Consider the following 16,816-nt stretch of genomic DNA (forward strand, 5'->3'; position numbering starts at 1 on the left):
TGTGAAAACGCGTTTGAAAGAACCAAGCAGAGCACGCAAGCATCCTGCAGACCGTCCGCCCGATGCTGCCCCCTACAGCCGCTGGACGCAGGCGGCCGGGCAGAGCGCGCAGGTGTCACGCCCCACCCTCGCGGTAGACCAGCGGGCTGGGCAGTGCCCGGTCTCTGGGCAGCGAGCCCTCGGCTGGAGGCGGGGACGCGCGGCCTGGCGGTGGAGGGGACCGCGAGCAGCGCCCGCTCGGCCGCGTGGGGGACGTGCTGGCGGAAGCGCGGCCTTAGCCCGCGAAGGTCGATCCAGGCCGCTTCTGGGGGGTGGGGAGTGGGGTGCCGCTGCACCTGCGGACGCCGTGGTCCCCCAGCCCTTCCAGGACGCTGTCGGCCGCATCCCTCGGAATCTGGGGCAGGGGGAAGGGTCCGGGGTTGAGGGAGGACAGAGCAGCCGAGCCTCCTCCGCAGACCACGTGGGAGAGGGGGCGACCCCGCTGCCGAGCCCGACGGTCCCTTTAAGAGGCCGGGCCGGCTCTGCGGCGGTTCCCGCAGAACCCTGGTACTGCTCTGCGGTCCGCGTCCCCACGCAGAGAATCCGAGCCCCGCGTAGCGGCGGGACCCAGCGCAGGGGAGGGCGTGGCCCCGCCGGGGATCTGGGCGGGGTCAGAGCTGCCGCGGCCAGTCAGCGCGGCGCAGAGAGCGGAGGCCCCCCCTGGGAGGGCGGAGCCAAGGGCCCGTGGGCGTGGCCCGGCGCTGCGGGCTTCGGGGCGGGGCCTCGGGCGCCGGGATCGCCGCAGAGGGAGGAGGAGGGGGCGGGGCCCGGAGGGGGCGGGGCGCGTGTCTGCAGTGGGCGGGGCCACCGCAGAAGGGGCAGTGCCGGCGGAGAGTCCCCTGCGTGCGGCTGCCGCGGCCCCTCCACAGCGCCTCTGACAGCCCCGGCGCCCGGACTCGCGACCCTCAGCGTCCTCGCGCGGCCGCCTCGGCCTCCACCGCGTCCCGGAGCGGCCGGACCCCTCCCTCGCCTGGGCGCCCGCATCCGGGGGGCAGTCGGCCCGCCGCCGCGAAGGCCGCATCTGGCGCGCATCTGGGGCCGCCCGGCCGGCCGCGCTGGAGCCCGCGCCCGCCCTGGCCCGGCCGCGCCGGGATCCCTGCCCGGAGCTGGAGCCGCACCTGGAGCCGCGGGCCCGGGGCCCTGAGCCGCGCAGCCGGCGCATGGTCAACTCGCTGCTGTTCGGGGAGATGGCCTTGGCCTTCGGCTGCCCGCCGGGCGGCGGCGGCGGCGGCGGCTGCCCCGGCGGGGGCGGCGGCGGCGGCGGCGGAGCCGGGCCCGGGCCGTCGCCCGTAACGGCGGCGCTGCGGGACGACTTGGGCTCCAACATCCACCTTCTGAAAGGACTCAACGTGCGCTTCCGCTGCTTCCTGGCCAAAGTGCACGAGCTGGAGCGGCGCAACCGGCTGCTGGAGAAGCAGCTGGAGCAGCAGCAGAGCGAGCGCGAGCGGCGGCTGCGCTACAAGACCTTCTCCCGCGAGCAGGCCGTGCAGACCGGGCCCGAGCTGCTGCGGCCTCCCGCGCCGGGCGGCGGGCCGGGGGTCGGCTGCGCGGCGCCGGGCGCCAACGCCAACGCCGCGGCCCCGGTGGCCCCCGGCGGCGGCTCGCACCCGCAGCACTACGGCCGCCTGCCCGGGACCATCTGGAGCTACACGCAGGTGCGGCGCACGGGCGGCGGCGGCGTGGAGACGGTGCAGGGCCCCGGCGTGTCGTGGGTGCACCCCGACGGCGTGGGCGTGCAGATCGACACCATCACGCCCGAGATCCGCGCGCTCTACAACGTGCTGGCCAAGGTGAAGCGGGAGCGCGACGAGTACAAGCGGAGGTGAGCGCTCCCCGGGAGGGGCGGGCGGGTGGCGCCGGCGGCAGCTGCTGCGGGCAGATGGGCCCGGGGCTGGGGGTGGGTGCTGCGCGACCCTGGGCCTGGCCCCGGAGTCCGCTGATGCGGGGTGTGCGACAGGCCCATCCCTGGCCTGCAGATGAACACATTGTGGGGCACGGAGCCCAGTGACTTGCCTGGGGCTGCCGGGCCGCTCGCTGGTGAAGCTGGGATCTGAACCGGCCTTGCAGCCACTCCTGGCTGGCTGTCTCCCAGCCGAGAAGTCGGGACTCTGAGCCAGCCCCCTTGAATCCCTGAGGTCCTGTGTTTGAAGATGCATGGCCCTGGCGTCACCCCCTGGAGCCAGGGTCTGCGTCTTGCTATGGCTCTGTGGTCCAGCTGCCTGCTTCAGCCTGGCCACGGCCTCCCTGCGCCCCTCTGCTCCCCACTCTGCGCGAGTTCATGGTTTATTGAGCCCCATCAAAGGGAGCCCTGAGCCCCCAGCCCACCGTGTGGGGCTAGGGGACTGGACATTGAGTGGACGCAGACCACCGTGTCTGGCAGGGCGGCAGATCACCCACAGGCCTGGCTACATGCTGCTGTGCGGCCTGGTGGACAGTCCTGGCTGCAGGGGATCTCTGATAAGGGGACAGGGGTCTGTCTGTGGCATCTCTGGCCCGAGTGAGGGAGGGACCCCAGGCCCTGGCGGCTGCCGTTCCAGGCACAGGCACCCGTCCGTGCCTTTGGAGACGTGGTTCTGAACTGAGAGGGGCCTTGGCTCCCATCCTGCACCGCCTGCCCAGGGAGCGTGGGTCTCCTCCCTCCGTCTCGCACGGGGCAGGTGGGTTCAAGTGTCCGCTCCGTCACTTGCTGGGGGCGGGGGGATTGTTGGAGGCCCTGGCACGTGTGTTTGCCCACAGTTGCTGGAGGGGAGGATTAGTTATCTCCTTGAGGACTTTGTCTCCAAGTGCAGTCGCATTGGTGATGGGCACTTCAGTTCAGTCCCACCCCAGGGAAGAAGGAGACGCTTGGGAGGGTGGTGCCTGGGGGAAGGGTTCAGGTCCTCAGCCGAGGTTACCGTGTGGAACAGCTGGGAGCAGAAAGGCTGGAGTGTGGCCTTCTGGGGCGGGTCCTGCCTGCCTCTCCTGGGGCACCTGCCCCACCGGAGGACTTGAGAGTGGCCTGGAGCCTTGCCGTGGGGAGACCACCCGTCTGCCCCTCGTGGTCAGCCTCATTGGTGCGGGTGAGGGAAATGGGCATTTGTTTTGGCCTGGACTGGGCCTCCCCTCTCCGCCGCCGTTGACCGTGTCGTCATGCCGCAGGCGTTTGTTCTGTGTTTATTTTATTGTGTGTGTGCTTTCTGGACCTGGCTGCTAAGCAGATGAAAAAACCGTGCCCAGTCTTAATGGGAGACGGGCTGGCCTTGCGCAATGGTCTGTCCACGCTGCACCCGGGCGTGGGGTGTGATGTCAGCTTCTGGTGCTGGCCCGGCCTGAGCTGGTGCTGCTGAGGCAGGTGGGGGGCAGGTGTCTCTCTGCCCGCCCTCTGGGGTGCACACGCACCTTCTTTCCCCTTCAGTTGTTGGTTCTGTGCGTGCACTGGAGGGGCCTGTCTTTTCCAAAGTTGGTTCAGGGCAGGCACATGCTGGATTTTTCTAAATTGAGCGTACGGTTTCCTGGGTCTCAGTCTCCCTCCCTCTCTGTGGAATGAGGCGCCTGGGCCAGAACCGTGCTCCTGAAAGACCAAGGCTTCCTCGGAGATGCCGTGGGGTTCCGTGAACACTTAGCAAAAGTTATAATTTAGAAATACATTGGGCCGGCGGGCTCCTAAAAACGTGCTCGGTTCTGAGTACGGACCCCCCGGATCTCACTACCAGGCTACCTGGTTAGCAGCCGGCCTCCAGTGACAGCCCCCTCCTCTCCTTTGTCTGAAGAGGGTTCTGGGTTACCGAGCAAGCTCCTGCAACGGCTCCCATTTGTAGCTGCTTAGCTGTGCGCGTCAGGCCCTCCTTGATGTCCTGGAGCCGGGTCTGGAGATAAATTTAACCGGGATGTGGCTCTGTCGTCAGAGTGGCCGCATCCGTCTCGCTGATTGGAGTTGGATAGGTGGGATAGGTGGTGGGAGCCCACGGTACGGTTATAAGAGTCCCATTCTCTTTTTGTTTGTTGTGCATTTGGGCTTCTTAGAAGAACTGTTTTGGGCGAGGAGAGTGCGCAGACAACTTTGAAAAGTGTTTAAAAACTGCCGGTGAGGCGAGGGTTGTGGCGCAGCGGGGTAAGCCAGGGCCGCCAGCATCGCATATCTGGAGCCTGCTTCCAGGTCTGGCCGCTCCACTTTCCACCCAGCCACCCTGACGGAGTTCCTGGCTCCTGGCTGCTGTGGCCATTTGGGGAATAAACCAGCAGATAGAAGATCTCTCTTTCTCTTTGTCTCTCTCTCTCTCTCTCTCTCTTTGTCTCTCTCTCTCCCCCTCTTTCTCTGCCTTTCAAATAAATAAATAAATAAATACAATAAACCTGAGAACCACCACCGGCCAGCTGCTCTGTGAGCTTAAGGGGACTCCCCAGCCCGGCTCCCCTCTGACCCCACCTGTGAGCCTGTCAGGCCTGAGAGCGTGTGCCCGGGCTCCTGAAGCCTGATCCTTGCAGGACGTCTCGCTGGCACCCCGGGCATTGAGCAATGGACGGGGCCTGGCCAGGGAAGGAAACTCCCAGGGTTTCCCCTGGTCCACCTGGATGCGCTCCCAGCCTGAGAGACCCCCTGTGTGCACCCCCAGGGGCAACCTGGGCTGTGGTGGCTCTGTGTCCTTCCAGCTGGAGGCTTCGGGGTCCTGCCTCCATGATTTGGGGCCGTATCCATGCACCCCTGCACTATTCCCTATGTAAAACTCTCACAGCTTCCTTGAGGTGTAGCTTCCGTGCCATGCAAGCCACTCGTTTTGGTGTCTCAGTGATTTTTGGTCATTCACAGAGTTGCACAACTGTCACCACTGTGCGGTTTTAGAGCCACACATCCCCTCCCCCAACATGTGCCCAGGTGCGGGCGCTGTCTCACATCTGGTCTGTTCTCCAACTCCGTACACTGGCTTTCTCTGGGCACTTCCTGTCAACGGGACCCACGGCACCCCGTCTTAGGTGCCTGGCTGCTTTCACTTTGCTCGTCTTTGAGGCTGCTCTGTGTCGTAGCCCGTGTGTCCCCGGTGTGCCCTGCCTACCACGGCCTCCTGTGCTGTCAGTGGGACCCGGACAGACCCCGCGTGGAGCCCCTGGCTGGGGTGCCCAGGCCCCGGCCCCGCCCACCACGGCTTCGCTCTCCCCTCCGCCGAGCCCACTCTTCACCACGTGGCCATTGTGGTTACTGAAACCCTCCAAAGGCAAGGTTGTCAAGCGTTGATTTGGAAACCAAAACAAACAGCTCTTCTCTGTCACCACCCAGTGCCACCGAAGCGTCTTGTTCTGAGTGTGCAAGCGGGGGCTCTTCCCCGGGGCATTCCTGCCGAACCCCCGGACTTTACACACCTGCAGGGTTCTCTGCGTCGGGCGGCCTGGCTGCAGGTTTAGCTCCGCTGTCAAGCGCTGTGCAGCCTCCAGCCGTCCCCTGCCTTCTCTGGGCCTCGGGACCTCCACCTTCACCTGAGGGGCTTCCTGGGAGATTCCTCCCAGCTCGCTCCACACTTCAGGTCTGGGACCGGAAGGGGCTTGGGGCACAGCCGACCTTTCTGCCTCCCGAGACCACAGTGGCCTGCCTCTGTCCTGGGGCCCTCGGGCCTCTGCCTCAGACGGCTCAGGGTCGGGCAGGGCTTCCCTGCCATCCCCAGGCAGGACTATGTCAGGACTTTCTTCTCTCTTCATTGGCCCCAAAGGAAGCAGGGACGCATTGAGCTTGGCAGGCGTGAGGTCCCGTAGCTTGGTGCCTGGGAGGAAGCTGCCGTGGTTGGTGGAGGAAGTTACCCCATGCTGGCTGTGCCGGCCTGGCTGCCGGGGGCACGGGGTGGTGCCCTGGGTGCAGCAGCCCCTCTTGGTCCCCGCAGGTCCAGTGTGCTATGAGCTGCTGGCACTCCTGGTTAGTCACCTGGTACCCAGCTGACGGGAGGGTCTCTCTCTCTTTTTTTTTTTTTTAAAGATTTATTTATTTATTTGAAAGGCAAGGGGTGTGTGTGTGTGTGTGTGAGAGAGAGAGAGAGAGAGAGTCAGTCCATCTGCTGGTTTACTCCCCAGATGGCTGCAGCAGCCAGGGCTGGTCCAGGCCAGAGCCAGGAGCTCCATCCGGGTCTCCCACGTGGGTGCAGGGGCCCCAGCACTTGGGTCATCTTCTGCTGCTTTCCCAGGCGCGTTAGCAGGGAGCTGGGTCTGAAGCCAAGCAGCCAGCACTGATACAGGATGCGGCCCCCACAGGCTGCACCACAGTGCCGCCCCCCGGGGGTCCTTTGAGAGTGTGGCGGGACCACCACGATCGGTCAGCCTGGTGGTTTTCAAGTGAGTTCTTCATCCTGGAACCCATGGCTGGCTGCCTTGGGGCCATTTGGGGACCGTGGGAGACTGAGCACCTGGGATTTGTCCCGTGCCTGTCCCGGCCCAGCCCCCACCCAAACCCAGCTATTGCGGGCAGCTCCGTTTCTGCCGAGCCCCCAGATTGAGATTCTTAAGGGGATTAGAAAGAAAGGAACAAAGAACTGCTGATTTGGCATAGTGCGTTCATTTCAGAGATGGGGAAACTGAGGCCCAGAGGGGCGGATCCACAAAGCTGAGCTGGGCAGACCTTCATCCTGCCCGCCCCAGCGTGGTGCTCGCACCGTCTGCCTGCAGCCGGCGCTTGGCAAAGTTCTCGCCACCTCTTTGTGTCTGTTTTAAGCATTTTCTAAAAAGCCACTTCTGGGATGGGAGGGATTTTGCCACAGCTGTTTCTGACCGGGAGCCGGAAGGGGCTGGGCTGGCGGCGACATGGAGGTCTCCCAAAAGGGATGGTGGGGGGTGGGGGCGGTCAGCTGGAGTGTCCCCTGCCTTTTCCGGTCACACCCAGTGGAGGCCTGGGGCAGGTGGGCGCTGGCCCCTGAGAGCTGGCCCAGGCGACGGACACTTCTGTGGTTCCTGAAGCGGCCAATCACGGGGACTCTTTGTTTCTGACTCCCGAGCAGGCAGCCCAGGATGGTGGGAAAAGGGTTCGGATCCTGGCTCTGCCGGTCTCTGGGGCTGGGGGCAGCGTGCCGAGCCCTTCTGGGCTGCCGAGCCCCCTCTTCCTCCTTGGTGAGAGAGGGACAGGAAGGTCGCCCTCCCAGGGATGGGGCAGGAACCAGCGAGGCACCTGGGCTGGCCGGCGCCCTTCCCCCCACATCTGATCCCTTCATTCTCGAGGATTTGCAGGCGCAGCCCTGGACTGCCCAACAAATCCATTTCGGGACACGTTGCGGCTCCCTCTGTCCCGTGGAAGGTGCCAGGGATGGCACTGGGGGCGGAGGGAGAAACACGGCTTCTTTGTCCGGCATCTGCGAGGCGGGTTTGAGCCGCCCTGAGCGGGTGATTTGTGCCTGCGGAAGTCTCCTGCCACCCCAGCCGCCTTCAAAAGAAAGCCCCCTCCCCGCCACCCCCAGCCGGGTCCTGGGTTCCCTGGAGAACCGGATCAGCAGTCCTGGGCCTGGCTGGGTTCTCACTGGGGACAGGCTTGGGGGAGGTTCTCAGAGCCTCAAGAGGGAGGGAGGGGAGTGAGGTCCCAGAAAAGAAAAGGAAGCAGGGAGACAGCTGACGCCTGCTTGGGAAATTCCTTCTCCGAGGAATGCGGGGCGGGGCTTTGCCCGGGCCCACCGGATGCCCCCCAGCGTGTATACACACACACACACACACACACACACACACACACACACACGTGCACGGCACGCGCATGCACACTCAGATGCGCGCGCACCCCGGCTCCCCGTCCAGGCTCACAGCCTGCATCCCCACGTGTCCGGGTTTGAAGGCCGCCCAAGGGTAAACCCAGAATTTGAACACGCCCTTTGCCGCAATGAGATGCATCTGCTGGGAGAACTGATGTGTCCGCGGTGCTGGAGCCCCGGCTTTGGCTGGCTCTGGGGAGGTGGGAGCCTGGCCACCGTGCCCTTTATTCCCCACGTCTGGATGGCAGAAGGCCCGGGATGGGGAAGGGTACAGGGTACAGCCCCGCTGGCCCCTTGTGCTTGGGGCTGCTGATGTGTGGCTGTTCCCTGAGCGCCCACTGCCTCCCTACCCCAGCCTCCCACGCCCTGAGTGGGAAATTGCCTGGGGTTGACGGAGCTCTCTGGGGGCGGCTCTGGGGCTGGCTTTGTCTGGTGCCTGCACAGTCCAGCCCGGGCCTGCCAGAGTCCAGGCTGTGTGAACTTTGTGCAAGGGGGGGGGGGTACTCTGGCCGCCCAGGGGGCTGGGGCTATACAACAGATGACGTTGATGGCACTGACACTGACCACCCCCCCCGCCCTGTTTCCAGGGAACCGTCTGTGTGTGGAGGGAAGGGGCTGGACCTGACATCGGAGGACTTCGTGCTGAAGACTCGGGCCCGGAATTAAAATTTCTAGTTCACTAAGCCAAAAATTTTGATAAAATTGTAAATGCTTTTGTTGGGGCAAAAAGCGGGATGAGCTTGGACTGACCCCTTTGTCTCTCTGAGTCTCAGTCTCCTCGCCTGCAAAATAGGGTTGTGGGAGGGGTAGATGGGCGGACACAGGAACAGCACAAGCGTGAAATTCTAGGGGAGCTGCCTGGAAAGTCTCTGGGGGCCCAGGGTGTGAGCCCGGCCACCTCCCGAAGGCAGGCAGAGACGGGGCGGGGGTGGGGGGGGCCGGCAGGGGTCCGGGGAAGGTGGTCGCTGCCCTTGGCTGGAGGCCAAGGTCATGGGGCCGTCTGGGCGTGGTCAGAGTGTGAGAGGCTGGTGGAGACTTGTGATGCTTCTGCCCGCCCACCTGGGGCGTGGCCTCCGCCCTCGCTGGGCACGACGTGGTCGCCCAGTCCCTTCCCTGGGACAGACAAGGTGGCTGTCACCCAGCAGTAACCCCAGCGAATGCCTCCGGCTCCCTCAGTGGCTGTGCAGTTGCTGACCCCCGTGGGTGGTGGCACAGGAGTGCGGGAGCCTGGCCGAATCCCCACCCTTGCCCAGGTGGAGCTCCACTTTGCCCCCTTGGGAAGGGGAGCTTGGCGGGGTGGACTTGCCCGTGCCCTGTGAAGACTTCGCTCTGTGGCTTTCCTGGAGTGGTTGGATTCTGGGCATGCCATTTGATCTCACACCTCAGTTTATTGGTCTGTAAAATGGGTGTAACGTTTCTTATGAGTTCAATCAGTTGATAGAATGTAGCTGAGAGCCAGCAGTGAAGACGCTGCTTCAAGCACACGCATCCCGTATCAGAATGCCTGGGTTCAGGTCCCGCCTCTGCCCCCGCTGCCAGCTTCCTGCCGATAACGGTGCATGCTGGGAGGCAGCAGGTGAGGGCTCCAGGAGCTGGGTCTCTGCCACCCACGTGGGAGACCTGGGTTGAGTTCCCAGCCCCTGGCTCAGCCCCAGCTGTAGCACTGGGGGAAGGAGCCTGTGGATGGAGATCTCTGTCTGTCTGTCTCTGCCTTTCAAGTAACTAAGTTTTTGAAACATGGGATGAAGAGCTTCGGGAAAAGGGTTTAAAAAGAAGTCAATGCCGTGTAGCAGCAGCGATCATTAAGCACCTACTATGCGCCAGGCTCGACTGCCATCTTTAAGGAAGTGATAATTGTTTAAGAGCCCCAAGAAGTAAGACTTGATTCCGCTCATCTCACAAAGCAGAGGTTCACAGGGGAAACAGTGTGTCCCAGAGCGCGCAGTGGGCCCCGTTGGGGTCTCCAGACCCCACGTGCAGGGGTGGCCTTGTCCCATGCCACCCGACAGCTGACCACGGGTGAGGAGGCAGGCAGGCCGAGTGCGGGGTCTCCCCGGTGTGTGTCACCATATTGCCACGGCGGGTGGCAGGACAGGAGACTTGCTGCTGTCATGCTGTGGTAATTATTTCTTGAGAGGCAAATGATTCAGCGGCAGCACAGGCAGATGAGGCTCCGGGCCACCGGGGCAGCTCTGCACAGCTGTGCCCCAGAGAAGATCCCAGGTGGGGGCCGGCGGGACCGGCAGGAGCGCATGGGGAACCGGGAAGGCGGATTGGTGCCCGCCCAGAGCTTTCCTGGTGGTCTCTGGAACCCTGTGGCGAAGCCGGGGCTAGCTGTGGGTCTTGAACTCCAGGAAATGGTCCTTTGATGCTGCCCAGGGCGTGCCCGGAGGTCGCCATCGTCGTAACAGCAGCGGAGAGCATGGGGCAAGCCGGGGACAGGGCGGAGGCTGGCTCCGCCCTGGGCCAGGTCGCCCCCACTTTTGCTTTCGGTCGGCGCTGTGAACTGTGCCTGGGCACAGGGAACTCAATGCTGTTGTGTTGTGCCTCTGGTGTGGGGAAGAGGAGACCAGGGTTCCCCCGCCTCTCCCTGTGCCAGGTCCCCCTGCTGGGCCCCGCAGGGCGGCACACAGAGTCCCGGTCCTCTGGAGCCCAGAGTCCGGGCACATGGGCAAATGCACCCTGCCGTGACAGGTGCCTGCCGCAACAGTGCTGTGCTCATTCCAGGAGCACAATAAACATGTAGTAGTTGATTAATAAAAGTAGTTATACCGGCTCCATCCAAAGCAGCTTACAGATGTTTAATTCAGGGAGCCCGGCTGTCAGTGCGTGAGCCCCAGCGTCTCCTTAGCCCACCGTGGAAATCCTGAAACTGAGCCCCGGAGACCCCGAGGGAATGGGGTTGCATCACAGCTCCAAAGAGGCAAGTCCCGATTCGAACCCAGGAAGTCAGGCCCCAGATCCAGTCTCCCCGTGCAGGGGCTGGAAGGGAGCATAGTCGGTGCAAGTAGCCGAGCCTCGAAGTTTGCTTCTGTGAAATGGGGCTACGCTGACCTCACGAGGCTAGAAAGGAACCGATGCCGGTGGAGACGCTTTGTGAACTGAGGGTGCTGCCCGTGGGGACTGCCTCTCAGGAAGCCCAGGCCTCACCCACACTGCAGCTACCCAAAGCCCCATGGAACGCCCGGGGCCAGCCGGGGTGGGGCGGTGGACAGAAGCCTGCTCACTAACTTAGCTTGGGGCAGAGCATCCGTGTGGCACTCGGAAATTGGGGAGCGAGGATGCCACAGGGCGCTTCTGCTTCTTTTCAGCTCTGAGACCTTGGGACACGCACTTTGCCTTTCCGAGCCTCAGTTTCCTTATCTGGAGAATGGGACAGTCGTGCTGCCTGGACTGTGTGAGGAAGCAGATGAAGTGTCGGTGCTCAGACACCGGCAGCTGCTCTGTGCTGTGAAACAGGGCTGGGCTTCTGGGGGACCGGGGTAGGGGCGAAGAGTGGGCATGGGGTGGCCGCTGGGACAGGGGCTGGCTCTGCACTGTTCCCGGCCTGCGTGCCTCGACTTCAGGATGTGCAGGTTCGCACGGCCCCCCACTCTTCTGCTCTCCATGGAGAGAGGCCCCTGCAGCCGAGACACTGCCTTCCGCCCTCTTAATTGGCCATTTTTATTACTCAGGGTGTTTAAGACAGTTCTTGGCTCGCTGCCCTGGTTTGCTGCCGGGGGGAGGGGCAGAGCCGCTGGGCTAAGTGCACCTTGTGATTCCCCGGCACACAGCTCCTCTCCGGGCCGGGGCCGGACACCCCCGTTTCGCCCCAGCCCCTGTTGTAATGGGCAGAAGGCCATCGTGGGGGCAGGCGGTGGAATAGCCTTGGGGAGGGGTGGGGGAGCTTCTTGCAGTCAGGACCAGAGCTCGGTGAGACCCCGGGTGCCCCAAGACCCAGGGTTCTGGAAGACACCGGATCCAGTTCAGGGCTAGGCAAGGAGGGCTTCCTGGAGAAGACGTTATCTTTGTTGTGTTTTGAAGGCCAATGAGAGTGGAAAGAAGGGGGCTGGGTGCTCCCAGCAGAGGGAGGAGCTTGTGCGGGGCCTGGCTGCAAGGCAGCTGTGTCAGGGCAGTCCGCAGCCTGTGGCCGTGCCCACCTGTGAAACGGGCACACGACAACCTGAAGTTGTGACAACAACTCGGGGAGACAGAGGCTGCTGGGTGCCAAGTGTGGTGCGGTCACCTTAGCTGTCCCTGCCCTGTGCCCTCTGCCCCGGGCCTCCCAGGCCCCCAGGCTCCAATGCGATGAGACCCACCTCCCGCGTCCAGCTGCAGAGTGGCCTGTTGTGCTCTGGGCACAGCGTCCAGCGAGGAGCCTTGGAGGCTGTGTCCCGCACAGGGGTCGCCTGGAGCCTGCAGCTCCCAGGTGGGCTTGGCGGAGCCCAGGTGGTGAGACGGTGCCTCTGTCCTTGTCCCTGCCCTCCTGGGGGTCAGAGAGCGGCCGAGCCGCCTCGATGTCCGGGTCGTGAGTCTCCTGCTGTGTGGTGTCCGTCCCAGGAGGTCCCTCTTAAAGGCAGGAGCAGAGCCGGGATTCGAACCCGCCGCCAACAGTGTTCACCCAGAGTGTTTTCCCCCTGGTCGTGGACTCCATCTGCCGGCTGCAAAGTGGCCTGTGTCTTCCTGGGCCTGAGACCCAGGAGTTGGAAGTCGGGGGTCCAAGCCTGCCCTGCCCCCAGCAGTAAGCAGCGAAGCAGCTCCAGTTCTCAGAGTGGGTGCCAGGCTCACCGGGCAGAGGGGTGCCGCTGAGGGCTGGCCTGGCATTGTCTCTCCACGGCTGACGTCAGGGCGGCTGGTTTAGGGTTTCCTCGGTGAGACAAAGGCTGCTTTGTAGCTTCTGTTGCATCCGGGCACTTCACCCCCCACGGGGGGAACGAGGTGGAAGGGACTACAGGGACCAGGCTTTGCTCGGCTCCTCCAGGAAGGCAGACGGGATCTCACATCCGAGGCGCTGCCACGGCAGGAGCGTCCCATGTCCCCCCGCAGTGCCCCTGCAAGGCAGCTGTGACCATACCCATTGTGTGGATAGGAAGACTGAGTCTCAGCAGGTCACATGACCCGTGGCGGGGCTGGATGGGAGCGCGGGCCTCTGTGGCTTCAAAAGTCAGCACTGAGTTCACTCCTGGTGACTCATTTCCCACCCAGCCAGGGGAGGGCACCTCAAACGCCCAGAGACCCCAGGGCGAGGCTGGGCGCCATGGCTTAGACCCTTCTCTCCGCAGGAGTCAGAGCTGGGTCTCCGTGCTCGGAGCACGTGCTGCACACGTGTGTCTGTGTGGGTGGGTGTGTGCATGCGTGGGTGCACGAGTGGAGCCGGAGAGGCCTTGTGGCAGGTGGGAGGAGCTGTCCCGCGGAGCCTGGACCCTGTCTCTCCCCGGGTCAGCTGCTTGGTCATTCACGCCACACTTCCTGGGCCCCTGTGCTCAGGCCCCTGTGTGGGCTTTGGGGGCAACACTTAGGAACCCAGGACTTGCCGGTCCGTGGAGCCCGGGGGCTCTCCTGGCCCCATTAATCAGAGAGGGCTGGTGACTCACCTGAGGCTGCACAGCAAGCAGGGGGGCTGTGCATCCGGCCTTGCTCCTGGGCGGCAGCCCCCGCCCCCAAGCCCTTCCCTGCTCGCGCTCTTGGACTTTTCGGGAGCCTCTGTCCGGAGACATCCAGAGACGCCTGGAGGAGCAGCGCGCAGGCCCCAGGCAGGGACTGAGCCTGGCCGTGCTCTGCCCACCTAGAACCCCGGGCCGGCCGAGCCCTTGGCGCACGTGCCCTGGCCAGACGCTGCTTTGCTGTCTGTGGCCCTCACCTCCTCCTCCCTGGCCTTCAGCCTGGGGCTATTACAGAGCCTGCTTGGAGGCCTCACTGCCAGCAAAGAACATTCCAGAGCCTCCTCTGGACGCGACTGGCAGTGTGTTCGTGGCCTGTCCCATTGGGAAGTGCTTCCTGATGTCTAGCCACGATCCCGACGGCTGCACCTTCTCGTTTAGCCGTCCATGGAGCGTGGAACAGCCTGGCTGTTCTCCAGCCCCAGAAGCACTCCCTCTGCCCCCTAAAATCCCTCTTTCTTCCTCCTGAGAGGCCCGGATCTTGACTCAGACACGAGTCGAGGCTCGCGCCCCACAGAGAAAGGATCGAGCGGTCCCTGAAGGACCCGGCACGTGCCGGGAAAGGAAGCAGGTTCCTTGTCCTGGGCCCTCTGAGCCGGAAGTGGCCCTGGGTCCCAAGGATCGGTCCAGCCCCCTACTTTCCTGGTGGGGAGACTGAGGCCCCCAGGGGCTGACAGCGTGTGGTGGCCTCCCTGGCCCCCGGAGGTTGGGGGCCTCCTTCACGGGCCTGGCTGTTTCCGTGGCCTGGGCCCCGGGCTAACAGCTCCGGCCTCCTAGCCTGGTGGTGTCCACCCTGGTCAGGTGTCCTGGAAGCAAAGCCCCAGCCCCGGGTGGCACCACAGGGCTTCCTGGTCCACAGCCCATGGCCGTGTGGATTCCTGGCGGCTCAGGGCTGCCCTTACCTCCTCCACTCCCCATTGGCCTGAGGTCGCTCTCCCCTCCCCCTGTAGCCCCGGGGACAAGGCTGGAGGCTGGGGGCCTGGCTTGCCAAGGACAGGAAGGGGTTAAGCCGTTCTGTCTGCCAGGGCTGCACTCCCAGCTGGTGTCCCCCAGGCCATCTGGCCTGACAGCCGCCCCTCTCTGACCCATCTGTCCCAAGGCAAAGTCCCCAGCTTGTGCCTTTGTGGGCCTGCCAGGGTGGGCTAGGCCGGGCCAGCCGGTCCTCTGACCCGCTGTCCCCGCTGCCCTGGGGTGGCCCCGTCTCCCCGTGACAGGAGGAAGCAGAGTTGGAGCTTCCTGTAGGGGTGGCTTCCGGGTCACCAGGCGTCAGAGCAGGACTCACACCCGGGCCCCCGGGGTCCCTTCAGCCGCGGCCCCCAGAATTCTTCCCAGAAACGAGTGCAGCCTAGGCCATCGCACAGACGAGGTCCTACTCCAGCGCCCACCCCTTTGTTGGGGGAGCGGAAGCAGGGGGGTCTCTGCAGAGCTAGACTCCCGGCACTCAAGTCCTGGCTCTGTGCCCTCGGCCTCAGTTTTCTCATCTTTACAACGGGCATCATGGTAGTGCTACCTCACACTTGTCGTGAGGACTAAATGAGTTACTGGAGCCTGTGCGTGCTGTCAGTTCATAACGTGACCTGGCACGGTTAGGTGGCCCTGGACCCGTCACCGCAGCTCCGCGAGCCTCGCTCTCCCCATCTGCAGAATGGGGACGAGGAAACAGGAGCTGCCGGTGGCTTCCCCCTCACAGAGGGGCCTCTGGGGTCTCTGTGCTCTCGCGGCCCCTCCCCAGAGTCGAGGGGACTGGCCTCTGTCTCCCCTGAGTAGCCCGGTGACAGGCAGAGCGGATGTGTGTTGGGGTGGGGGGTGCCCGGTGAACACCGGTGGGGGCTGGTGCCAAGCTGAGAGTCCTACCCCGGGGCCGTGTTCAGTGGCTAATCACACTGCCGTGCGAGTCCTTCGAAGCCGGGTAGGCTAACGTTGGGGCTGCCCCGGGACCGCTCACAGCCGCACCGACCTCGCGCTGGGTCCGGGTCACTCCTTCCTCCGTGCCCCTGGCGACTGCTCAGGGGTGCTCCCTCCCCTACCCCGCTGCGCCTGGTGGGGTGGGTGACCTTGGGCACTCCCTGGGCCCCTCGGACTCCTCATCTGCAGATGGCCCGGACTTCTGAGCGTCTCCCCGTGGGCTGGGATCCCGGGGTCTGTGCCTGTAGGCACCAGCGTGGGCATGTTGTCCAGCTCATTTCTCCCCCATTTCACAGATGAGAAGACTGAGCCCTAGGAGATGACTTGGCTCAAGGCTGCAGTTTTGAACCAGGGCAGGGCGGGGGGTGTCCCAGGTCTTGCCTGGTGGGCTCTGCCTGGCTGCTTGACCCCCTCATCTGTTGAGGGACATTTGAAATGCATGGCAGTCGGCCCCCAGGCTTGGTCATGGTGACAGACGGACAGATGGACGGACAGACGGATGCACGTGGCCTGGCTGGGAGATCGCCCTGAGCCGCGGCCACAGTGCCCTGCGTTTACCTGCAGGGCCGCCCATGGCCAGGAATAAACAGAGAGACCCAAGTGCATATTAGTTTTCCAAAATAGCCCGGGGAGCTGCTGTTTTCCTCAGAGCTGTAAACACAGCTCTGGGCGGGGCCCCACCCCTCCTGGGCACAGACCCCTCGGGCCTGGGCACGTGGGCCTGGGCGCGGGACCCTCTGCCGCCCTCTGGGTCTCACAAGAGCTGGCGCCCTGGCGGCTGAGAGCTGGCTGACGCTGGTGAAGGGGCAGAGGGGGAGGCTCCCTGGCAGCTTGGGCAGAGCGGTGGGCTCCCAGGGACAGAGAGCGTGGCGCCAGCCTTCCCACTGTGCGCCCCGACGTCCAGGGGGACACTGAGAGCTGGCCTGCCCTGGAGCTTGTCTGGGGAAACTGAGGCTGGCAGGGAGGGGCAAGGAGGGGGCCATCTCCAAGGCCACAGTGGGTCAGCGCTGCGCCCGCTGCAGACCTGGAGGTGGATGAGTCGTTGCATCCATTGAGCATTCATTTGGCGCCTGCTGTGTACCGGGCTCCGGGCTGGCACTGGAGTGGCAGCTGTGACCCCGAGATGGGCCTGACCTTGTGAAGAGCTGGGTGGAGCGGGGGGACCGGCAGGTAGGAGGAACCTCAGTGCCAGGCGGCCTCAGCCTGTGCAGTCAGAAGAGGGGCATTGACTCTGACCGAGGGCTCAGGGCCTCCTGGGGGAGAGCGTTTACGCTGGGATGTGACGCCCAGGGGAGACACGGGGGCGAGGGAGCAGTGACAAAGGGAAGGAGGCGCTGCCAAGGCTGCAGCTTGGCGCACGCTTGGGCGGGAGGTGCTGGCTCAGCCTGCCCCGCCCCACACGCGGCTGCCTGCCCCAGAGCCTGTGGCCGCCCGGCTGGGACAGAGCCCTGCTCTTTCGGGGGGGGGGGGCGTCGCTCCCTTTCTCAGGGGAGCCTGCTCTCCTTGCTCCTTGGGAAAGGGTGGGTGGAGGTGGGGTCTTCCTCCACT

The 16,816-nt window shown here is 64.4% G+C and overlaps 1 protein-coding gene across 2 annotated transcripts in view; it reads left to right on the plus strand.

Moving 5' to 3' along the window:
- The first annotated feature begins 924 nt into the window (after positions 1-924).
- The window catches only part of IFFO2 (intermediate filament family orphan 2), a 36,986-nt gene continuing 21,094 nt past the window's right edge, over positions 925-16,816 (plus strand). The window contains exon 1 of one of the 2 annotated variants that reach the window (XM_008265794.5): positions 925-1,861. In XM_008265794.5, the coding sequence (XP_008264016.4) occupies positions 1,200-1,861 (662 nt within the window). In that variant the 5' untranslated portion in view covers positions 925-1,199. The remainder of the gene's footprint in view (positions 1,862-16,816) is intronic. The other variant, XM_051858047.3, reaches the window with a different exon arrangement.

This window comes from Oryctolagus cuniculus, chromosome 7 (assembly GCF_051225735.1).
Source record: "Oryctolagus cuniculus isolate XC-2025 breed Fujian yellow rabbit chromosome 7, ASM5122573v1, whole genome shotgun sequence".
Classification (NCBI taxonomy): domain Eukaryota; kingdom Metazoa; phylum Chordata; class Mammalia; order Lagomorpha; family Leporidae; genus Oryctolagus; species Oryctolagus cuniculus.